The sequence below is a fragment of the Aythya ferina genome (genome assembly GCF_964211825.1).
Source record: "Aythya ferina genome assembly, chromosome: 20".
Classification (NCBI taxonomy): Eukaryota; Metazoa; Chordata; class Aves; order Anseriformes; family Anatidae; genus Aythya; species Aythya ferina.
The window spans coordinates 10,425,579-10,450,226 of NC_140318.1; the positions used below are offsets into that span (position 1 = coordinate 10,425,579).

A 24,648-nucleotide genomic window follows, 5' to 3' on the forward strand; every position below is an offset into this window, starting at 1 on the left:
CAGACAGGGGCTGGGGAGGTGAAAGGTGGCTTCCTGCCATTCTTCTCTGGAGCTGGGTTCCCATGGGCGGTCATGCCAGTTTGACTGTGGTTTGTTCCACACTGGTGCGACACGAGGAGATCGGGATCACGGCTGCTGCGGGGGACTGGATTTTCATGGGCTAGCGGCGAGTTTAGGGTTCCCAGCCATGAACCGCTTCAATGGACTCTGCAAGGTGTGCTCGGAGCGGAGATACAGACAGGTCTGTGTGGCCCCGCGCCCGCGGGGAGATCCGTGTGCCACGGCGTGCACACCGCTGCAGCTCTCGCTTGAGTTCAAGGCTGTCTGGGGGCTTTCTCCCCCTTAGGAGCCGTGTGTGTGTGCTGCTGCTACTTGTTGATTTGCTCTCGTTTGTAAATGGTAATATTAGGAATAGAAGGAAAACGTCTTTGGCCAGGCAGTTCTCTGCAGTGTGCAATGGGGGTGGATGCAGGGAGCGTTTACCGTGTAACTTAAGGGTCTGACTTAGCACGCTGACTATGAAGGTGCTAACCTGAGAGGTGTTGCCTCAATTTAATGCTTATAGAGGACACGCAGGCACACACGCAGCCAAGTCTCTGCCAGGCTGCTGATCTCTCTTTTAAAAGGTGCTTTAGCATGAATGCATGTGGGAATGAAGCGTTGCGTGAAGCTGGCTGCAGCCAGTGGTGACCTGCTGTGTGAGAAGCAGGTCTCTGCGCTCTGCAGAAGCTGCTGTGAGTTCTCTCGGACCCACTGCACAACACTGGTGCTGATTTTGCTTGCACAGGTCCCAGTCTCTTATACTTTCAAAGTTTTTCCACTCTAGTCTGGGCTGGGGCTCCCAGCTCGCGGTCAGCTTTTCTCTGTGGTCCTGTGTTAATCTTCCATGTCATGGTTTAGCTCAGTGGGGATTTCAGGAAAAATTAGCTTAATTAAAGATGACCACTTCTTATGGGGCTATAGCGACTGCCTCATGCAGGAATGCAGCTCTGTTTTGTGTTAGTGACAACAGTGATTTGTGTCTTGGACCTCCTCATTTCGCTGTTCTGGCAATTTCTTCTGAACCTTTTGATGAAGTTTTGGGCACAGTGAATCTGTGCCAGCCGTGGTCCTGGAATCTGCACAATCCTGTTGTCCACCTTGCAGCTTGTGTCAGGTGCTCATACTTCTTATGTCTGTGCAGTGGCAACTGTGGATGTTCAGCTCGCTGTTACTGGGCATGGTAGTGGGAGCTGAGGAAAGTGAAGATCAGCAGTGAGAAGCTGCTGTGTAGGGAACACAGGGAAGGTGTCTCCGTTGGTGGTGGGCAGGAGCCAGCTCGTGGAGGGGTGGGAGCGTTCTCGGCATGCAGAAAGCTTTGGGCTGGGAGGTGGATGTGGAGGGGAGATGCTGGGCTGGCTCCCACGGTGCTGGTGGTAATGCTTCTGTAGAACTCGGATCTCCCAAGCTTTGCGTTTAAGGTGTGAGGTTGGTTTGAAGGCACAGGGCTAAAAGCAGTCTCTTTGCTATTTGAGAATCCACCAAACTCCAGAGAGAAAAAAACATTCAGCATAGCGGGACTGGACCTACTTTATGATCCTGTCAGAGAAAGACAGTTTCTCTTTTGAAGACTTCCCCCCACCTTTTATTTTATTTTATTTTATTTTATTTTATTTTATTTTATTTTATTTTATTTTATTTTATTTTATTTTATTTTATTTTATTTTTATTTTTTGTGTGTGTGTGTGCTGAGCAATTAGGCAGAAATGAAAGCTTGCTGGATTTGCCCTCCTGTGGTAAAGGAGTGTGGAAGCAGTTCTTGGCTGCTTCACTGGATTCCTTCTCATCTCTCTGACTGCTTGTTCTCTAAATAACACAGGTCATAGATGTTGAAATTTTTCTTTTCTCTGTCCGTAAAGCAAGAACCTTGACAAATGTCTTGGGGAGAATCAGGTATTTACAGGAACCATCATGCTGAGCTGCTGCTGGAAGCCAACATCAAAAAATAAATATAATTTTATTAATAAGCTCATTGTTTCTAGAGTCAGGAGAAGAAATGAGCCTAAATCAACACAGCATCCATCCTATTCAAACTCAGCAAGAGAAAACATACCCCAGCTAATGGGGTAGCACACAAGAGCCCGCTCTAGCACAGATGCCTTGCAGACAGGAGTGCACTGATCCTCACAGCTTCCTCTAGAGGAGTGCTGCTGTTTGTGTATTGCCCAGCTGGAAATGAAATGTTTAAGTGACTTGCTTGGAAAAGCTGTGTTAGAAATCAGTGTCAGAGTCAGACTGCCAGGTTTTCCTTTCCAGCGGCTTGTCTGACCTTTCCTTACGCTTGCAAGAGCCATGAATGAAGACTTGCATATGCTCAGTAAACACTTGCTTTGTGTCGCTCATCTCCATTGGTCTTTGGACTTGATTTCACATCGATTTTTAGTGCTCTTTCCATCCCCTTGGCTGCAGCAGGGGAGAGACCCATTGTCTGGGGGGGTCACAGAGTGACAGCGTTCCTCACGGCTGTTCCTTTGGGCTCTGCAGCTGCTTCTGGAAATGCTGTGTGTCTGTGTTTCTGAAAGCAGCATGTGGCTGGAGTGAGGGATGCTCGCTGATCACATACGGTGGGTGCTTTCCTATTTAAAAGGGTGACGCCGGTGTCTCTTTCCAGATTACAATCCCTCGAGGAAGCGATGGGTTTGGCTTCACAATCTGCTGTGACTCCCCAGTCCGTGTGCAGGCAGTGGACTCTGGTAAGAGATTGGCTCATTTTCATCCTTCTTGATTTGAATGACTTTGCTCCTTTTTGCTTCCCAGAGCAGGCTATGGCTCAGAAGCTCCCATGCTTTGCGGGACTCTGGCTACCTTGAATAAACTTCACTTACTGAGTTCTCTGTTGCCTCTAATGAGGACAGAGGCCACTGGGTTACTACTTTGGCAGCGAGTTGCTGTAATGTGCAGAGATTTTGTTCCCTCTCCAACCTGAGATCTGTCTGGGTGGTTGGTAGACCTGCGGGAAGCATCTGTCAAGAGAAGCCAGATCAGCACAGAAGGAGCAGGACTGGAGGAGCCCTTGGTTGCCTAAATGGATCCTTCTGGTGTGAGTCTCCAGGACTCAGCCTCCCCCTGGTGTTCCCCACTGCACACCAGGAAATCCCCTGGCTTCCCGTGTCAGACTATTGGCAACACCCTCTCTGTGACGAAAAGCGTTTCTGGTCAGAAACTAGAATCAGAGACCCATCTGTTCACATCCTGGAGTTTCTACACAAAAACAACGCTTTCATATTATTTTCCTGATTCGTAATGTTAATATATAATGCATATTTAACACAGCAAACTGCTGAGGAGGTCGTTGTGCCCAAGCGCTGTGAAATTCATGGACTTCAACAGATTTCAATCAGTTCCTCAGTGATATATTTAACACTCAAAAAATACAATGCATAAAACTGAAAAACAACCTTAGCTCTGTTAGGGGAAGCAGATTAGTTTTGTTGCAGTGTGTGGTGCAAGCTGGGAGGCTGTGCTACGCGGGTGTCCCCTCACCCCAGGGCATCCCCTGCCCCAGCACGTTCAGCTCCATGTCCAGCAGGTGACTGACACCCACACATCCCTTCCCTCCGCAGGTGGCCCAGCCGAAAAGGCCGGTCTGCAACAGCTCGACACAGTGCTGCAGTTGAACGAGCAGCCCGTGGAGCACTGGAAATGTGTGGATCTGGCACACGAAATCCGGTGAGCATCAGTGCAGGGCTACGGGAGAGAGAGTTTGAGGGAACCCTGGGCAGGGGAGCAGGAGCTTTGGGTGGCTGCAGAAAGGGGAAGGCTTTGAGGGATGCAGGACTCTGGGAGAGGACTCCTTGGAGGGGAAGAAGAAAGGATGCAGGGGCTGGGGAGGGAAGGGCGGAGGCGTTGCGGGGAGGAAGGGCTCATGGCTGTCCGACTGTGCCTCGAGGTGCCTCACTCCCCGCTGCTCCATCTCTGACTCGCCCCGTGCTGTCTCTGTCAGGAACTGCCCCACAGAGATCATTCTGCTCGTCTGGAGGCTCGTCCCGCAGGTCAAATCAGGGCATGATGGCATGATCCGCAGATCCTCCTGCAAGTCTGCCTACGACCTGCAGTCACCGCCCAACAAGCGGGAGAAAAACAGCACCATGCCCCCGCGGGCCGAGCAGCGCCGGAGCTGCCACGTACTGTACGACGGGAGTGACGGGCTGGTGCTGAACGGCTGGGAGAGGTACACGGAGATTGGCAAGCCAAGCCCGAGCACCATGCCGCCCCTGTCCCGGGTGCCCTCTGCTGCTGACCAGAACTACATCATCTTAGCACCCTTGAACCCGGGCAGCCAGGTAGGGCGGCCTTCCAGCCCCACGCTCGAGTTACTGCATGCAGCTGTTGGCTGTGCTTGCTGGGTTCTCGCTTGGCCCACGCTTATGGGGCATCTCCTCTACATGTCTGCTGGAGCACATGCCATGTTTCTAAGCCAGAGCTACCTTGGGAAACCTTCTGCTCTGTTCCTAAAGCATTTACCACTAGGACTGAGGCCAGTGACCTGCTGCCTCCTCTCAGGGCTCGCTCAGAGGACGGGGGTATGGGAAGTGCTTCCACCGTGCAGGCCACAGCACAGAACATCGCTCTCATTTTCTGGTGGGCATAAAAGATTTTCACCTCTCTGGAGTGCTTTGGCTTTGCTGGGTTGGGCATGCTGAAATTTGCTGTTTGTTGTTATGAAGTCTGCCTTGAGGCCGCTTCAGGTGACTGTCTCCTTTCCGGGTTGTGTCTTACAGCTGCTGAGGCCTGTCTACCAAGAGAACAATGCTACTGTGGGTAAGTTGCTGATCTGCTGGAAACACTGCTCAGAGCACCCAGCAGAGCTAGATCCAGTCTTTCCAGTGCTAGCTCTTGCTCTTAGCCCTGCATTGGAGTCCCTCACATTTTGAGGACAGTGGCAGGAGCCTCAGGCTCTTGGCTGTGGCATCTTCCCATTCTTTGGGTCAAACATAAAAGCAAGAACCCTTCCACCAAGCCCAGAGGAGAGCACAGCTGCTGATGTGACTGCATGAGCCTCATGGTGAGAAGGGCTCTGTGGGTGCTCACAGCATGGCTGAAGAAGGGAGGCTGGTGGTAGGGGCTTTCTACTGGGGGATGGTGAAAGCACGAAGTGTGAAAGTGCTAAATATTTATGCTATGGCACTTCCCCAGGTGTCTGTGGGTCTATCCGTGACGTGTTTCCCTTCTCAGTCACGATACTGTACCTGGGGTGCTAATAGTGTCTCCCTGCTTTGCAGCTCATTTTATCACTAGGGGAGTGAGGATGGCTGTGAGCTGGATTTCTGCAGACAGCAGTGCAGGCTGAAGGGCCGTGTTTGGGGAATATTAATTTCCTGGGTTGCTGCAAGGTTGCTGGCAGTCTCTGGACCAGCTTTCCTTGAAAATCTTTGAAGCATAAACTCACTTTTTGCAACGGATCGGCTGGAGAACTGTGTGTGGCTGGGCTTGCAGGGAGAGTGGGGTGGGGTGTGTGGCAGGGCTGGGGGGACCACATGAATCCTGGGCTGCGAGAGAGGGAGCGGGGGCCAACAGGAGGTCTTCCTGAGCAGGACAGCAACAGGTGACTGTCACTTGGCATGGGAGACCAGGGTCACAAGCAACCCAGGAGTAGTGACTTCTGGGGATACTCCCCAGTGTGTTCACTGGGTGCTGTTGACCTTACTAACAAAATTGCAGTTTTCAGCACACTCACCTCCTTGCAAAAACACCTTTTGCCTGCTGCTTGATTCAGGAACTTTAGGAGGTAGCACTTGCACTCTGCTCTGTTCGGATGCCCAAGGGTTATCTGCATGTCTATAGCAAAGCCGACCTCCTAATAGGTATGATCTTGCAGGAGTCTTTGACTCAGCTGTCCCTCCCTGACATGGGCACTATTTTCAGTGCAATTTCTAGCTAGAAAAGTTTGTGCTGCTTATAAAGATTGGGCAGTGCCCAAGGATGGTGAGGTGTGTGGCTGGTAAAGCCGTGATGGGGATGCTGGGGAGCAGGAGGGAGCCTTGGTGTTTGAATACCCCTGTCCTTGGGGCTCTGCAGCTGGAAGAATATCCCGTGGCTGAGCTGCAGGGGCTGTTCTGCACTGGGGATAACTGCAGCTCTTCCCCGCTGTTTGTGGAGCCTGTGCGAAGATGAGCTGAACCACGGGGACTTGTTCTCACAGCAGAGTGGAATTTGACAGACTCAGGCTTCTTCCCACAGTAATTTTTAATGATTATTTTCAGTTTATTTAACACTAAGTCTTCAGAGAGGACGCAGTAGTTAACCTGAGTGATGATTAAATGTGGCAGTGCGGAGGTGGCCACCAGTCACACTGAGACAGGAGCTGATGCATCAGGCAGGCTGGATGCGTTTCTGTGCCAGCATGTGAAAACGGGACTTGTGCAGGTGATGAATGCCTCAAATGAAATGAGGTGATTTAGGGATAAGTGGAAAAGCAAACCCTGAGTGGCTCAGACAGTTTACATCTGTCCTGTGTTGGGCTGTCTCTCGTGCTTTGATTTTTATCTGGCAGCACAACCATGAGAAAGGGAAGGAGAAAATGTCAGAATTATTGTACTCAGAGGTGGAAACAACCTCTGGGTCACGCGAACTGCCCCCCTGCAAAGGCAGGCTGTTAAAGCAAACAGTAAACAGCAGGTTTGGATTGCCAGCAGAGCGTGGTCTGGCTCTGCTGGCATTTATCTGAAAGTAAACACACTACTTCCTAATACTTAGTGGAATATATAATGTTGGGTAGGTTCATATGTTTGCTTTGGACCATACCCTATCTACTCTGAGCCATGTTCAGAAGTGTTTCGGCCCATTTCTGCTCAGGAAGGCTATGGGTGTTTGTTGCTGAAGCCACCATGCTGAAAGCTGCTGTGACGGGAGGAAGGGCACGGGGCTGCTCAGGGGTCTCTTCTGCGGCACCCTTCTAGTGGGGGTTGCAGGAGGGTTTGCTCCTCATAGTCCTGAGACATTGCCATGGATGAGGGTCCTGGGCTAATGCTCCAGCTTCTCGCCTGGTCTACCTGCTGGACCTGAGCTGCTTTGGTTCATCAGCTGCTGGAGAGAGGAGATGCTGTAAGTTTTCAGAGGGGCTTCTTCAGAAGAAACCTTGAAATCTTGGTTAGAGACCCATTCATTTCCCATGGGAGTTGTTGCCTGTGAGTTTTAGGACAGAGCAGGGTTGACCAGAGGGTGCTAAGGCTCTGGGACCTGATGGATCTTGTGCTCTCAAGAGGAAACGTTGCAGAGCTGCTCCCTGCTGGCAGCCGTGCTGTCCTTGTGCACCAGAGAGCAGAGCAGCACAGAGGGCAGCTGGGCACCTCCCATCTGGTTCTGGTCCTGTCTGTTGGTCTCCCCTTGGCTCCATCTAATGGGTCTGGGGAGGAAGAGATATATGAAGGCATCCTCAGCACTGGTGCCTCCAGTGCATCACCCACTGAACTGTTTTGGTGCTCATAGGTGCTTGTGAGTAGAGGCACCAGCTCCCAACAGTCTGTGATGCTCTCACCTCATCTCTGAGATAGTTTCTGCCCAGGGACAGCATCCTCAGGGCACTCTGTGTCCTGTGCCTGCACTCATGAGGCAAAATGCTGCTGGGAGCTGGCTGGATGTATTCAAACACTGGGAGGAAATGGTTTAGAAGTCCTATACAGCAGCCGTTACCCAGCAATAGGGAGAGGAAGGGCTCACTCAAGCAGCAGGCAGTATGGGACAAGAATAATCCATAATGCTTTTAATCAGAGAATTATCAATTATTTTAGAGATTCTGGGACTGGTCTGGCATATCACCTAATGTCTCCTGGCCTTGAGTGATGCAGGCTGCAGGCATGGAGTGGCCATGGGAGCTGGAGTTGGCTTGCTGGGAGAAGTCATAGCTGTGCTCGCCCAGCTGAGGCTGGGTTACACCACTTCTGTGTAATCCCTCTGTTGGGTGAGGATGATGGCTTTTTGTGGTAAAGTGGGACAGAGCGAAAAGCCAGTCAGGCTGCTCGGACTTCTTCCAGCACCAAAATGTGATGCTGAAAGACAGTGGATGATGTTGTGCTAGCCTCATGCAAACTGAGGTCATCCTTTCCAAAGTCACCCCCATGTCTGAGTAACCATCACATCCCGGAATGATTTGGAAAGATTGGAAAGGTTGATCCCTTGCGCATGAATGTGTTCATTGCTTATGTCCCTTTCTCTAATCTGAATGTCTTTTAAAAGCTGTGATTAAAAACATCAACCCCACCCCATGATGTGAAATTCCCGTACTCTTCTAACTCCCATACCCTGAATTCAGCACAGGCAGGACTTCTGTGGATAAAAATATCCCAGGGCTTACATTTCCAGTGTTCTTTCCCCACCCAGAGTTAATCATTGATGATTTTCCCCCACTGGAAGGGGAATGGCTGTAGTTTGGTGGTGCAGGCAGCTATTTCCTGATGGGGGGAACGGGGAAGCTCCTTGATGCTTGTGTGATTCAGTTTGTGTTTAGGGTTGTTCTTTGTTTTTCATCTTGTGCTCTCGTTACTGCATAGGGAGGTGTATATAATCGCACCACATCACTTTCTCTGAAGCACTGTATTCATAAACTGTGCAGAAGACAGCATACACCCAAACACAAGGAGGTGTGCTGGCCTGCAGCTGGGGTGGCTGTGACTTTGGGTTCGTGTTTGTGTGCACACAGATGTATTGGTGCTGTGGGGTAACCCAGTGGAGTCCTGGTCCAGCAAGAACGTAGCTCTTGATTGTGCATAAACGTGACGAGGCATCTCATTTTGCATTAGGAAAAATGAAGTCAGTGCTGTTATTTCATGAAACCCCAAGAGACTTTGACAGCAGAGTGATGAATGTCCCTGCAGCTCCAGGCTACAGCTATTCCCATTAGATTTTGTGCCATCCTCCAGCCTGCGAGAGCAGGAGCCGCGCCAGCAATGTGCAGTAGCTCTGTGAGAGCTCTCTTCTGATTTTCTGTGTGCTTCTGCTTCCTCTCTTGGTCCAGGAAATGGATGCAAAGGGAAGTCACACACGGGCTCTGGGAGAAAATCCAGGCTGATGAAGACTGTGCAGACGATGAAGAGCTATGGGAACTACCAGAACTGTACCATAGTGAGGCCACACATCCCGCACTCCAGCTATGGCACGTACGTGACACTGGCTCCCAAAGTGCTGGTATTCCCCGTCTTCGTGCAGGTGAGTGTGGCTGGAAGTATATTAGAAGTACATACCAATGCGTGGATCCCCTGTCGGCCTCAACTCTCTTCCCTAGAGCTGGCTGTGCTCAGCATGGTGCCAGGTACTTTCTCTGAGGAAGCTGTGTCCTGCCCAAGCTGGACTTTCCCTTTTCAGCTTTCAAGTCAGGCCCTTGAGTACTTGCTTGGAACAGGAGAAGGTATACCAGTGTTCAGGCTTCAGCAACCAACTTGGTGCAACTGAAGATCAATATGGGTTCTTCATGCTGTTATTAGTGTGTGGACAAGGCTTTTGTAGTCCAGTTCATGGCCAGCACTAAAACAATTGACAAGGATCCAGAGCAGTAGTGTCTTGGCAGAGGATGCTCTCACTCCCCAGTTCCACAAATGACTTTCATAAAATCACACCTTAAATGTGGTGGTGGTAGCTGTAACTACTTCCGTGCCTTCCATTTTTGCCCTTCATATGGCCAAAACCCCAGAAGGTCTGTATGTTTGGGGACATTACTGATGGATACAGCATCTCTGAGGCTGTGGGAAGCCATCATTCCTCCTGTTAGCAGCAATACTATCGTGTCAGCTCAGGCCATCTGCTTTGGGCTCAAACCCATGATCTCTGTTGTCTGTGACTCTGTCCTGAGACGGGGAACTCCTCAGGGGTAGACAGGGGCTGCTGTTGTGGGCTGGCCTTGTTCTCACCTCTGTCCTCCCCAGCAGCACCTGGGTGGCCACTGACATTAACACGCTGTTTGGTGTTGGGTAGGAACACAGTTAGCACTCCTGGCTATTTACTCATCTGGCCAAAATTTGTCTTAGGTTGAGTCTGGGCCGTTTCTGCCACTTCAGGAAGTGGTTTTTATGCTTTGCACGGTCTCGTCCTGCACGGCCCCTGAGCAGGGTTCCCTCGCCCCCGCCTGCTGGCCGTGCTGCTCCGGAGGATCCTCTGAGGGCTGTGCTGGGCTGTCTGGGCTGGGCAGCAGCTGGGACAGCCAAATCTCTCCTGCTCTGCTCTGGTGTGAGACTGAGATGAGCTGGAGGCACTGATCTGTGAGCTGGATGTGGCATGGGAAGGCCAGCCTTCTTAAAGTTGTTTAAACTTATGTGAGAGGCATCCATAAAATCATGTAGCAAACGTCTGAGGGAGGTGGGAACCTAACGTGCTGCTGCTGTGGTTGTGCTTCCTGCTGAAGAGCACCCGTAACCCAGCCTGCGTGGTTCAGAGCTGTTAAAGTACAAAGCAGAGAGCAGCTGATTATTGTCTTTTTATAGATGAGCCTGACGTAGGTGTTAGGTGTAAGGTTTTCTGTCACAGTGCTGGACTGCATGCTCTCTGTCCTTTTGAGGGCAGCGTGGGGCAGCTCTCCCTGAATGAGTTACAGCTTGAAGTGAAGACAAAGTGGGTTTGGTGGGTGGAAAGTTTTTCTGGCAAACCACACTTCCAGTGGAAGGTTTGACTGTTTCTTTTTTTTTCTTTTCTCTCTCTTTCTCTTTTTTTTTTTTTTTTCCTTTTCCTTTCAAATGTAGCCCTTAGATCTTTGCAACCCAGCCCGGACTCTGCTTCTGTCAGAGGAGCTGCTTCTTCATGAGAGCAGAAGCAGGACTATACAGGTAAGATACTTTCCATGCTGTCTGAGCTTTCTAAACTCACTTTTCTACACTCATATAGTATACTGAGAAGGGAAATGATCTACAGTGCAGTACTTCTATTACTATGATATCTAGAGAAATTTGTAGCCAGTTTGCCATGGGATAAACTTAATGTCGATATGTTCATTTTTGGTAGAAATCAGCTTTTTTGTCTTCCTTCACACTCACGAAGGAGAAATTGTGGAGGATAAATTCATGCCAGCCTCAGACAGGCCAAGGAAGAGGGAATTTAAGAATATTTTGTGCCAGTTTAGAGATCTAGCCATGGAACACATCACAGAGCTTTTTAGAAATGTAGTTCATGAAGCAGGTCTTGTGTCCTTTCCAAAATCCTTTGTGTTATTTCATCTCCTTTTCTGCAACATTATTAGAAAGCTATTAAAAATCTGGGGAAACGACTAAGTTTTGGTTGCATGCTGAACCCATGTATTCGACAGCTCTCAACATCCAAACTGGCAGAGATTGGAAATGTTGAGTACATTTTCTGTTGGCTTTGCTCGCCTCTAGCTGTAAAGTCTGCAAACTGTGCAACGTGGACAGAGAAGGTGTCTCAGTGAAGAGTGCAGCCAGGACAGCCCACTCGTGCACTGTTCACTAGTGCTGAAGGAAACTACAGTTTCTTTGGGGGCATTTTCAGTGAATCTCACTACTGTACAGGATACACTGTACAGAATATTTTGAATTTAGTTGGACTGAACAATGTGTCATCTTCACAGAACTGCAGAAGGTTACTTTTACTTGAGTAATCTTAGTTTCTGTGTAACACCTTTTGGGTGGCAGAATCCCAGAAATTATTTGCTTGAATGGTACAAAACCATTCAGGATTGCCTTGAGTGACTTCTCTCGCTGTCCCTCTGGTTTTCAACATGTAATTCATCCCTTATTTTGACTTGATTCTTTTTTTATTTTTTTTTCCTGCCAAGCTCTGTGAAAAATTGTATCACCCATTAGGAAACTTGTCACTCATTTATAAATAAAACTCTTCCCCTGTCTGTCCTGCTGTTCTTTGCTGTTCAGGGTCTTCTGGGCACCTGCCTGAATGAAAAGTCAGATAAATGCATGGATGTGCAGCACAGCTGTGCTGCGACGGCTTTGAAATGTGGTGTCTATCTTGAAGCCGGGATGCTTCTCCTGGATGGTTTGGAATTACTTGCCTTCAGGTCAGACTCAGAGGTCTGAAGAAGCAGCCAAATGTAAAATAATTGAGTAACTCACACCATTTTTTAGCCTGGGTGAAGCATGTTTACATGAGGATGTTCGTATTTAGATGATGGAGAGTCTCAGGACAAGCATGTTTGAAGGAGGTGTGCTGCTCTGCCACCAAATGGCCACCTTAGCTAGTTTGGAGACCCAGTTGTGGGCAGGATTAGGAGAAGGTTGTCTCAGGGAAATGACTCTGTTTGCTTATGATGCCCTAAGGATGAGCATGAGGCTGGAAAAGGATTTCCCAGTTGGAGCTGCTGCCAGGAAAGGGCAGGATGCTGTACAGTGGCCAGGAACATGAGACAGCCTTTGAGAATGATGGTGCCTTGAGGCTGTAGTATCTGTGAATGCCTGGCAGAGGGGCAAGGCAAGAAGCTGTGACTAAGCGCAAGGGAAAAAAAATAGAAGCAATGAATGGGAACAAGCATGGGGCAGCATCTGCTTTGGAAGGCAGGAGTCTTTTCTCAGCATGAACTGGGATGTGGTGCTGAGCCTGGTATTGGTAGGAGCCAGAAGCTGTAGGTAGGACCCTGGGACATAAGCCACATCCCTGGGAATGTTTGCAGTGCGTCACTTACAGCATCACAGCAGGGCTTTGCAGAGCTTCAAGGAATTGGTGTGTGCTTTTCTGGAAGGCCAGAGACCTCCTTTCTCCAGTGGAGCAAGGCAAGGGTATCTGCTTTAGTCCTGAAAGGCTGTGAGAGAAACTTCTGAGGCCAGTAGGACCTAAAGTAGTCTGGCCATAACAGATTCCCGTGTTCAGAAGGGCTCTGACTTCTCTTTTCACTTGAGCTCACTCCTGTTCCAGACTTCTCTGCTGCCTCAACAGATGCTGTCTTGTTTCTGACGGGTCCTTTCTACCTTGTTCCTTGAATCTTCCCACTTTTCCATTGCTTCTCCCATGCAGCCTCTCTCAAACTGGACCACTGCTCCTGTGATTTGCAGGACTGCTTGTTGTTCTGGTTTGCTCGAGTGGCTTGAGAGCCCAGGTGAAGGGGTTGGAAATGGAGATTGCATCTCATTTTTATTTTTTAAACCGGAATATTTTCCCCTTGGCAGTTTCCATGCCTGGCAAGGTATTCTTGTCACTGAGCAAGCTCTCTGCCATCTCCTAAAGGAGTCAACCTATCTCTCTGGAGGCTTGCCAGAATCTGTCCTTTCCCTGACCTTACCTCTGGGGCAATCCTTATTCAGGCCTTAATCACATCCTGTCTAGACTTTGTTGCAATTCCCGCTTTTATGGTCTTCTGAAATCCCTCCAGCCTGCGGAATGCCAGAGGAACCTGCGTGATGCAGGCAACTGCGCTCAAGGTGTTGAACGTGGGTTTTGTCCTTCTTGGTGCCTTTCTAACATACCTGGAGGAAATTTTGCAACACCCTGTGGTACTTTCACACCATAGACCACACTCAACCCCTTCTCAGCTCTCTGCCATCCTGGCAGGGTCTGCAGGTCAGGACGGTCCTACCTTGAACCCCGAAAGCGCCAGCTCTACCAGGAGCCTGGTGAATGGAGACCAGCACACCCAGGCTTTAGGCCCTTCCCAGCAAGGCAAGGGCCTTATGTTGTTTTTCCCAGGTGTTTAATGTGAGTTCTTGGCCCTCCTGGCCATTGATGGAGTTGCTAGTTCCCTGTTGGTGGCTGGGTTTGGCCAACACAATGGGTTGACTAAAACCCTACTTCCTGGCACAGATGTTTTAAGATCCTATTTTCAGTCTTTTTTTAGACAGCTTCATTTGGCTGACAATATCAGAAGCTTATGTTCACCTCCTCCCTCCACCACATTAGTCCTACACACTCCATTCCTTCTTCTCCACTGCTTCTTTATGTCCTCATCTTCATCATTTCTGAATAGGGTGGCACCATTTCCCCATCTGCTCAGCCGCTGCTTATACTTGTGTCTGAGCATAGGTGCACAACCCTTTGAAGCCTTCAGTGCTTGCTCTCCCCAAATGCTCACAGTAGAAAAGGGTTTAATTCCAGTAAGCCAAGGTGAAGCTCAAGATTAACAGGTGAAATCATTGCCATGGATCTGCTTTAGGCAAGTGTGGTGTAGACTTCATCAAAGTCTAGCTGAACGTATAAACTCCTTGCTGAGTATATAGCCCCCTTGCCAATAATCTTGACAGAAAAAACGTTTGAGGTTGTAAAAGGGTAAATGCATTGTGGGCTGAAAGGCTTGGGATGTCTTGGTAGGAGAACATCTATTTAGTATGGACCCATCTGGAAGTCAAAATCCGGGATGATGGTTAGAGGGCTAGGGCTGTAGCATGGCAAGCAGCGACTCAAAGGCTTTAGCATATACTGAACCTAATAAAATTTCCCTGACCTGGGAAGTTCATGCTGTCTCCAAAGCACTGTGCCCAGTTTGTGTGCACCTACCCTGCCTGCAAAGTTTAGACCTCTTCTGTACTTAGACTGGGGCTCAGCTGAATGATGCTGATGTACTAAGCTGTGGAAACTTGATTATTTTTGTTTGTGTGCTCCCATTCCTGCGGTCTCTGTGAAAACCAAGTGAATTACTGGCTGTGAAGAGCTGTAGTCCAGAAAGCTGTGACTTTGAAGCATGTGGTGGGGGAGCAGCAAATAGAAGTGTGTGGGTGTTAGCAGCCTGTATGTGGGGAGCAGCGTTATTCGTGGTCTGGTGAGTCCACCAGTCATGTCTGCTTCCTAGAGTATATGAGATTTGCATGGGCCCCCCAGACAGCCATGAGGATAACTCTAGATTTGGAAAACTTGAGGAAGGTTAATAAAACTTCATTCATTTAGATCATCCCAGTGACTAGGGACAAGTGAGCCTTGCAGATACAACCCTCATGCTGTTCTAACTGGACTTTGAGGTTGCACCCATTTCTTTTGGAGGAGAATCCGGTACTAGTAAATGGATACAAAATGTATGTGGATCAGTCCTAGGGAAAGATGTGTGATCAAGATAGCTGGGCTTGCTCTAGCCAACTGCAGACAACAATCTCTGGCCAGGGATGCAGGCGATCACCACTGTGTGATCAGCATCTGAGAGCTCTGTCATGGAAGACCTCTTCTTCACTTTGCCTCTGCTTCACTTCGCTTCCTCAGCTCCCTCTGCTTTGCTGGGCATGGCTGTGAAACTGCTGCTGGAGAGGGGGAGCTGTGTCAGCAGGCAGGGTGGGCACTGACCTGTCCTGCGGGGCTGTGCTGATGCACCGCCGCGGTTACTGGATGCAGACCCCTCCCTGCCCTACCCCAAAGAGCAGCGGCAGTGTGTAGGTATGCAGAAGAGCACAGGCTTAGGAGGAAAGTTAACTATTCTTAAGCCTGACTGCCAAGGTGCTTTGGCTGCAAGGCTTAATTCCTGAGCACCTTTCTGTCATGTTGGTTTTTTTTTTTTGTTTTTTTTTTTTTTTACCATGCTTTGTTTGAGGAGGCACAGCCATCGCTTCCCCCTTCCTGCGGCAGGGCTCTGCGGCGCTGGTCCCCTGTTCTCCTCCTGGGGAAGTACATAACCCAGCACTTCCCACCTCCCCTCCTGGCTTTCATTTTCTCATGTTTTCTTTTATGAAACTCTTTAAATGTACCTCTTCCTTCTGTAACAATATTTTGCTAGTTACATTCTGTAGTTAGTCAAATCTATCCACAGAAGGGTCTTTGCTGCTTTGCTGTGGAGCAAGCACACACTGATGAACAGTCTGAGACATCAGTGTCAGCCTCTCCAAACTTCTTTTTCCTGTACAATCTACTCCCTCCCACTGAAATGTCGGTGTGACAACTGCCATGTGGCCATGCTCCACTCTAGTAATAACACAGGTGTGCCTGTCTCCGCCTTCAGAGGAGTCCTTTCATCATCCCATTCGTTTTCGTTCTCATTTTAGAGTGCGAAGTTAGTTCTGGAAAACAAACAAAGATACTCAAACTCTCTGAGGAGCAGCTCTGGTGGATTCTGTGCCATGCCTGGATGAGTGCAGGCGCTGTGTTTATTTTTTGTTTGCTCTTTCGCTCTTGTGAGCCCTGTGACACATCACGGCAGGTACCAGACCTGTCTGCAAGGGGCTGTTAGGGGCACACTGCCCTGCAGCTGCGGTGTAGGGACAGCCCTGGCCGGCTGGCTCCATCCCTTGCCTCTTCTCCCACCTCCTGGCTGCTGCCCAGGGGTCGCCAGGGCTCCAGGCTCTGTGCTCAGCCCTGTGTGGGGGTCTCGCTCCCACCTCTGCCAGCAGGACCAGCTCAAGCCCTGACTCACAGCACCGGGGTGCTGTCGGTGGGCTTCGGCTACGTGCCTGTGAGGGGCAACCTCGCATTGTGCGCCCCCCCCGACATCTGTAAACCTGCCTGCTGTGCAGAGCTGCTCTGAAATCAAACATCTTCCTGGAAGCAGCATCTAATAGAGATGCTCTTACTTAACCCACACCAACCGTGCTTTTATCTCCTCTGCATCCTGAATTAAATCAGTCCCATCTTCCCGTAAAAGCCCAATGGTACCTGCAAACACTTGGCACGTGTTTGTGTTGCCATGTTTACCCATTTAAATCCATTTGGTTTCAAAGTAGCATTTTTTCCCTGCTAGTTCTTCTATCCCTTTTTCTTTCCCTTTAAAATTCCTGGTGTGTTAGGTGTGTGTTTTCTTTCCTCCATTTTTTCTCTTATCACTTGCTGGTCGTGCTTTTACTTCCTTGGCTTTGCTGAGCTGCTCTTCTCGAAATGCCTGAACATCTCATTGAGACTGAGGGTCCTGGGATGGCAATGGGGCATGTCCCTCAAAGTGTACCGCGTGGAGCAAGAGAGGCATGGGAGAAAGTATAGTGTGGTTTATACTTTGTTGTTCCTTGTATTAGTAATAATAATGTCAGAAGTAATGAAGAAGGGAAATGTGGGCACTAGGCCAATGCCATGTTGAGAGCAAGAGGAAGGGATTTTCCAAATAATACAGACAGAAACAGACACTCCCTGCTTTAATTGTCCATTAAAGCTATGCTGGTAGCTTTCTGCTTATTAAGAATCCCACAAAAACGAATTTGCACAGCAAGGAGAAATCATGTGGGAAGGGCCTGATTTTGGTTGCAAAGTCAGATGCGCTGTCCTGACACGCGACTCAGCGCCATGTGATAAATTGCTGCCCAGCTCGTCCCCCTCCTGACATGTGCCCGTCAGCCGCCGGGCACGGAGACAAACTGTACCGGGAATGCGTCCCCATAAACAGTGACTCAGACCCTGTCCTGGGCAAAGTCACCTTTCAGAGGGTGACTTGGTGGTGGCAGTGGTGCCAGCCCCTGGGATGCTGGGTTGTTTTCTGCTTTTGCAAATGAGTTGCTAAAAGGCCACAAAACCCTCCTTGCTGCTGCTCGGTGTTGTAAAGTGCTCTCCTTTTGTGCTGGGAGGCATCTGGGAGCATCCTGAGGAGTGGCTAAAAGCAGCTGTGTGCTCATGTGCAGTGTCCGGAGACCAGAGCAGAACATGGTTCAGCATTATGCAGAGGGTCCAGCATCAGTGTGCCCCCTGGCATGTTGCAGCCCCTTCCTGGCATCTTCTAAGCTTTGCTGCATGCCCCCACCTTCTGCTGAAGAGCTGGACAGGCTCAAACCCCAGTTCCTGGCACAGCAATTGCACCAGGCCACTCACCCAACCAGGCTTCTGGGTCAAGGATCTCCAGTACAGCGGAGGAGCTGATTCTTCCATTTTAAAAAACACAATAATCTGTACTGATTGAACGAGCAACCTCAGGCAAGAGCCAGAAGCAGAACACAATCTGCCTTTTCAGTTGTGAGCACATACTACTGCTCTGGAGTAGCTCCCAGCTTCTAGGACACTTGAGTGGCTGCTCAAGCACAGAGCTGGGCAGACGTGCAGTTCAGTGTTTGCTTTCTACCTGTCAGTGGTGTTTAAAAGCTATCAAGTTTGCTCCCTGCAACTGCTCTTGTGGGTTCTGCTTTTGAAAAAAAATAATATATATATTTTTTTCCCCCTCAAACGGAACAAAACAGGGCATACAAAGAGTGAAAACGGGGAGAGGCTCCTCCATGGGTGTGTTCAGGGAGACCACATTTGCTTTTAGGCTGCAAATTCTGCAGTGTGCTGGGATTAGTTGGTAACTCATTCTCTCCTCCTGCTCCCCTGATTTATAACTTATGTAAATGGGAAGTGACACGAGAGAGCAGAGAGGGTGTGTTTGTGCGGTGCTGCACTGTCGGGCAGGTTTATCCCTTCTGTCACGGGACTCCACAAGCCTCGGTAGGTGGCTGCCAAGCTGGGGGAGCCTTGTCCGAGGCTTTCTGGCAGCTCTCTGAGGGGTGTCGCAGCAACCAGTCCCTTAAGGCAGGGGTGTCTGGGCCGCCTCTCATGGCTGGTGCGTCTTCTCGGGGTGGAGGAGTTTTCCAAGCCACTGAGTGCCGACAGATGAGTTCCTGATGCCTTCTTTGCTGCTCTTGTGCCATCCAGGTGACTCTCTTCGTGTACTCGGACCTGCTGCTCTTCACCAAGGAGGATGAGCCCGGGCGCTGCAATGTGCTGAGGAACCCTCTCTACCTGCAGAGCGTGAAACTCCAGGAGGGTGAGTGTCTGTGGCAGCAGCTGGAGGTGTTTGGGTCATTTTCTGGGCTGCTAGCTATAAAGTCACCTGGCCAGCAACAGGATAGCACCCCCCTGTCCCATTGCTTCCAGTATGCAGCAGTGCTGGCCAGCTCATGCTGCCAGATCATCCTTTGTTGGGGTGCAGGTACAGCAGCACCCTTCCCAGCCCTGCATTAACCCAGTCCCTGGGAGCTCCATCCCCTGGCGTGCCCTGGGGACACTTCAGTGGCACAGCTTTGAACCCCGTCTGAGCAATTAGGGATGGGGGCTCCCTGGGGTCTGTCTCTTCTGGGATGCTCCCCTCACCGCTGTTACCCTGCCTACAGTAGGAGCTTGCTGGGAAAGGAAACAAAGTTTTGAGGTTTTTCCCCACGGTGCCTCGAGAGAGCTCAGAAGTTGTCTCCAGGAGAGGCTGGCTGAGCCCTCCTGACCTTTGCTTCACTACTTGCCCCTTTGGCTGCCCATGGTTTCCCTCCGCTAGCATTGCTCCCCCTGCACACCCTGTCAGGGAGGAAAGAGCAAACCCTGTCTTTGGTGGGAGGCTGTGGGCTGTGCCCTTGCTCACTTCACCTTGGTTGGGCTTTCACATCCTGCTGAGGGCTCAGGGAGGGCTTTTAGGGCAGGAACATGTCTTGAAATGAGTTATTTTGAGATGGAACTTTGAGGCTGTGTGGCTACGATGGCCATAGCTACTCGGGGTCAAAAGAGGAACGAGCAAATTGCTCTACCACATCCTATTTCCTACAGTGGAGCCACTTCTTGGCCACAGGCCCAGTCCCACCTTGTTCCTTCTTTGGTGTGGTCGCTCTTTGGCCACAGGCTCATCTTGTGCATGGCCGCCCGCCTCCGGCCACGCAGGGCTCTGGCAGCCCCAGGCAGCCGGTACTGCTGGACAGGGCTTGTGGAAAACTGGGGTTAGGTGTGAGGAACAGCTTTCCCGTGATGAGGGTGCTCAAACGCCCAGAGAGGCTGTGGGACCTCCATCCTTGGAGGTGTTTGGGACTCGAATGGACACAGCACTGAGCACCCTTGGTGCTGGGGATCTGCAATGGCACTGCGGGCTGCCCATCTCTTATTTCCCCTTTCCAACAACTTTTCTGCTCCCAGATTCATTCACTAACCTGTTAGTTAATGTGGGGCAGAAACAGTGAGAAGGAAGAGGGACACGGAGGGCACAAGCTGGTTAGAAAAGCCATTGAACTTCTCTGGGATTTGTTGAGTTTGTTCTCAGCAGCGTTTGTTACTAAGAAAAGGACAAAAGAAATTGTTCCTTGCTGAAGCACTTGTCGGTCAGCGTCTGCTTCATTGCACGTGCAGTTCCTGGCTGCTCTCAAAGGCTGCTGCACAGCCCTGCTCTTGTTCTCCTCCTTGAAGAAATCACCTTCATGCTGCACGTCCTGGCAGCGCAGCGGCGGCTCCGTGCACCAAGGTCTGTTGGCAGCTCGGCACAGGAACGTGCCTCCTAACCTCAGGCAGAGCAGTTGGATTTCGTGAGCAGTTTTCTGCCACTTATTTCCTTGTTACCGTAATAACTTGGCTAGATCACATCTGGAGTAGCTTAGGGAGCCTCTCCGAAGGGGATGTTTGTCTCTGCCGTGCCGGACCGCCCCCCGTACGCCCGGAATCCAGCACAGTCGGTTTTCAGGCAGCTCACCCTCCTGGTTTGGGTAGGGCTGCTTCAAAGGCGGGTGGAACAAGCGAAAAGATGCCTGTCCCTTTTGGCAGAGATTTTCTGTTGGTCTCCTAAATAACTGAATGGCACATTAATAGGAACAGGCGTATTGCTGAGTATAACAATTGAGACATCTCCGGTACACTGAAGACCATTGTGATGTTTCCTGTTTCTGCCGCTCGCTGCACTGTGCGAAAGCAAATCAGTATAATCTGCTTTACAATGCTCTGTCTTCCTGCTTTAGAGGCCGAACATGGCTGATGAGCACCACGCTGGCCAATGTTTCCAGTGCGACAGGGCTGGCTTCCTCACTAGATACTGTGGGAATTTCCATGCTATCACCGCTGCCTTGCTGGGATCCGGCCCCCTGGGGGTGTGTGCTTGGCTTGGGGACAGAAGAGCGATCCCATTTAGCAACCCGAGAGAGGACCCCCACCTGTGAGCCCCATCCCTAGGCCAGATCCCGTTGCTGTCCCCAGCATCCCAACACACTCTGTCTTGCAGCCAACAGCTTCATGATATCCAGAGGACCAGACTCTGATTTTTGAGGTTTTTGCCATGCCCTATGGGCTCGCACCCAACCACATCTCCCTGGGGACACATGCCACAGAGGCTGACACGCTTGTCCGCTCTCAAGTGCTTGGTTTGGATGTGTACAGCAGCCTTTCTCTCTCACCACACACCCAGGGCCCCCCAGCACCCTGTGAGCTCCTCTTAGAGTACTGGATGCAGCCCTGCCCTCGCTGGGCAGATACAATGGCTGGGGAGCTGGGTGCCCTTGTTGTGGCTGTGTCACTGTCCCCTGTGCCACACAAGGAGGCTGTGGAAAGGAGCAGGACCATTTGTTTTCCATTTTCTCCCTTCTTCTTGACCTGGTGTGCACCACCCGAATCCCACGACCGGCGCATTTTCCTTGGCTTGCACAGGGAAGGTGGGCAGAGGCAGGGCGGTGCTGGAGACTGCTGCTGTGCCAGGAGCTGCATAAATGCCTGCCCTGCATCAGCACAGGCACACGGGGCTTAGCCGGGGATGGGGACGTGTCCCTGCAAACCTCGTACGCTCCTCTTGCTTGTGTTGAGCCTGTGCAGCAGCCCAGCCCCGGGGCAGGGATGGGTCAAGTTACCCTGAAAGACAAGCCAGTCCCAGTCACAACGTGTCATGAAGAAACGGAAATATCTTAAAGTGAGTTTTTTTTCCTCCTGCTTATTTCCTTTTAGCATTTCAGGGTATTTGGCTGAGGGTGTTCGCACTGTTCGGCTCCTGAAAAAAGGCACAGACAGCATCGGGTGGGGACAGAGCCCTGCGCGGGGCTGCAGCTGCCCCTTTGTCCCTTGTGGCCTCGGTGGGCTGCAGGGCAGGGGATGAGCAGCATGAGCTGGGCAGCTCCAGCCTGACCCTGCGGAGACTGGAAAATCCCCAGGGGAAGAATCCCAGCAAACGTGGTTTGTGTTGAAATCTGCGCTCGGGTCTGTCCTTCCTGTCACTGCCATTGCTCTCCTGCCTCCTGTCATGCCTTGCTGGGGATCGGCATCAGCTGGAGCCCAGCTGTGGGGCTGGGCAGCGTGAGGAGTCTGTTAGTTCCTAGTTTTTCCCAGCTGAAGGCAATTCTTCATGGAAGAATGGGACTGGGGCAGCTCCTTATTCTAGGCTGGCTCCCTGCTCTGCGTGTCCGATAGGCACTGTGAGGCCTGGCCATGTGGATTATGAGGCAGCGAGCTTTAGGGATGGGGACAAGACCTGATGGCTGTGGAGATCACTAGCACTGAGATAGAACAGAACTTAATTTCGGTGGTTTTGGGCTTTGTTAGGTTCACTTCTTACTGTGAAAAGCCAGAAGGAATAAGTAGGGGCTCAAAGAGCAGGGTCTTACCTCAGGCTGTTGCACTCCAGCATCACCTTTCCCTGCCAAGGGTGCACATCTCTGGGGGTGGCCTCTTCCTCAGGTCAGACAGGGTTAAAGCTCCTGAGGACAAGTGGCTGGGCCATTGCTTCTCCTGCAAGCTGCTTTGCAAGATGGGCTGGAGAGCTCAGGAGCTGCTCTCTGCTTGCTGCCTGGAAGATGCCTCTTGGGCCTCTCCTCTCTGTGGTGAATTTGGTCACAGCTGATGCTGTGCATGAGCCCAGCTGAAAAGATGGGACTTCTGGTGCTGTTGACAACCATGGGGAAGCAGAAGCAGCAGAAAGGGTTGATGTGTGCCAGCAGGAGGCTCGGATCCTGTGTCCAAACCCTCCCTCCATGGGAAAAACTCTGGATGAGTGCCTCCCATCAAAGGCTGTGGCTTAGCAAGGAAAACACTCCCTGATGGTCCTGCTGGGCTTTGTGGAAGAGGGTGCTGGGAGAGCTTGGGCAGAGCTGTGGAGAGCGGTGAATGGGTTTTGCATGGTACAGAGGTGGGCATGTGCTCCATCACCACTGCCCTCCTGGAGGTGAGGATGCAGCGGGGCGGCAGGGGGGGACCCCCATGGAAACACCTGGGAGCTCCTCATACAGGAGGCCCTTGGCACTGGTACTGTTGGGGCTGGGCTCCAGCAGCGTGTTATGGCACGGTGTCCCAGTGTCCCTTTAGTGACTTTCCAGCCTGTTTGCTGCAATGTGCCCTAAAAGCAAAGCTGGCAGTGGAGGCAAGCCTGCTGTCCCCCAAAAGGCAGCTGGAAGAGACATCCAGCAAACGGCTCCAAGCTGTCGCGCTTGTTCATGGGCTTCTTGTTGCCTGCAGAGGGACTCAAGTGACATCTGAGCTCTGCAGTGGGTCACAGCCCTTATCTTTACCTCTGGGCTGCTGCCTGTGGCAGGAGAATCGCTGCCCTCTGGGAGCGGGGCGTTTCCACTGCTGTGTGGAGCCTGTTCCATTGTGGGCACAGCACGGGCTGTTGAAATGAAGCAGAGCGTGCACTGATGCTGCTTTGGAAAGGATCTGCAGCCGTGCCCAGACTGTGGAGCTGATCTCACGGCAGAGATAACATCATTAAAAGGGTTATGAAAGCTGCTGCCCAGCCATGCCACACGCTAGTGAGGACAAAGCCTTGGCAGTGCACGCTGGTGGGAAGTGTGGTGACACAGCAGCTCCGGGAGGTGGGTGTCCTGTGGTGTGCCTTCATGTCCTCCTCCCATGTCCCATGTCCTCCTTGTCCCGCGGTGGCTTGATGTCCTCCTGTGAGGCTGATGTGTGCCTAGGGCTGGGCAGACTTGTGTCCCACCAGTGGGGATCAAAGACCAGGGAAACCCTCAGCAAAGCCTTTATGCTGGGGACAGGGAAGGCTGGGCCTGCTGGAGGCAGCCTGGTGGAGCAGCCAGAGCATGACACATCCGTCCCCAGGGACAGCTGGTGGGGAGGAGACCAGGCTGCTCTGTGATTTAGCATGACATGGGTTGCAGCATTGGCCATTGCATTGCCTCCAGCACCTCCTCCCTTCCCAAAGCTGTGGAAGGGGAGGTCCCTTGGACAGGTCTCCTGAGTGGCACCGTGCTGGCAGGACCTGGGGGAGCTGCCCTCAGCCTTGTGGAGCAAGGGTGGGCTCTTGCCACTGCCCTATCTCAGTTGCTTCCCCATGCCCTGGGGTTTGGCTCCAACTCCTTGGAGATGCACCAACCCCAGCTCCTTGCTCTGATGGAGGCTGGGACAGGCAGCACTAGGCAGAGCTGCCCTTTCTGAGGGTTCTTGAGGGGGGAGAAGCTGGGAATGAGTAAGGACATAGGAATGGGAGCTGCTCTGACGAGCCCTCCTGGGAGCAAAGCATTTGTGGAAATGTGGAGAGACCAGACCCTGGTGCCCAGGACAGGCACCCAAAATGAATCGAGCTGCATGTGCTGTGGCAGACCAGGCAGGAGAGTGCACACGTGGCCTCTGAATGAATCAACCCTTTTCCAAAAAGGACAAACCCAAAGAAGAATCTGTGATAGCACAGTGAGTTGATGCAAGAAACCATGCAGGCGCGGCCTGCCCAGTGCATGGCCCCGCAGATGCAGCATACATCACTCCCAGATCACAGCCTGGTACTGTAGGATGACAACAATAAATATTCATTAAACGCTGTCTCTTAGCCAATTCCTCTGTCAGTGTCCCCGCTTGCAGAAATGCAGTTGTAGCTTGATTGTGATCCTGTTTTCTTTTCTTTATAGGTTTGGAAGATCGGAAATTCTGCATCCTTTACCTTGCAGAGGTGAGTGTTGCTGGTTTCCAGATTAACTTTCCAGTGGGAGCTGAACACGTACTAACAACGCTGCTTCTGTCTGCTGGGGCAAGAAGCACAGGACGGGTTGAATTTAACTTCCTTTTTAATTTGTTTGCCAGAGGTCTGGAAAGGAAACATAATAGCTGTAGCCAGAATATATTAGTAAGAAGCTGCTAAAAGGAATCTGAGAGCTGGGAGAGGCTGGGCGGCACTGAGACAGGCTTTCTTTCCCC

The 24,648-nt window shown here is 51.1% G+C and overlaps 1 protein-coding gene across 1 annotated transcript in view; it reads left to right on the forward strand.

The window, feature by feature from the left end:
• Window positions 1–61: 61 nt before the first annotated feature.
• The window catches only part of RGS3 (regulator of G protein signaling 3), a 59,708-nt gene continuing 35,121 nt past the window's right edge, over window positions 62–24,648 (forward strand). Inside the window, exons 1-9 of the mRNA XM_084494460.1 lie at window positions 62–241; window positions 2,651–2,732; window positions 3,603–3,708; window positions 3,983–4,322; window positions 4,761–4,800; window positions 8,993–9,183; window positions 10,707–10,790; window positions 18,439–18,550; window positions 24,363–24,403. Of these exons, the coding sequence (XP_084350586.1) occupies window positions 188–241; window positions 2,651–2,732; window positions 3,603–3,708; window positions 3,983–4,322; window positions 4,761–4,800; window positions 8,993–9,183; window positions 10,707–10,790; window positions 18,439–18,550; window positions 24,363–24,403 (1,050 nt within the window). The 5' untranslated portion in view covers window positions 62–187. The remainder of the gene's footprint in view (window positions 242–2,650; window positions 2,733–3,602; window positions 3,709–3,982; window positions 4,323–4,760; window positions 4,801–8,992; window positions 9,184–10,706; window positions 10,791–18,438; window positions 18,551–24,362; window positions 24,404–24,648) is intronic.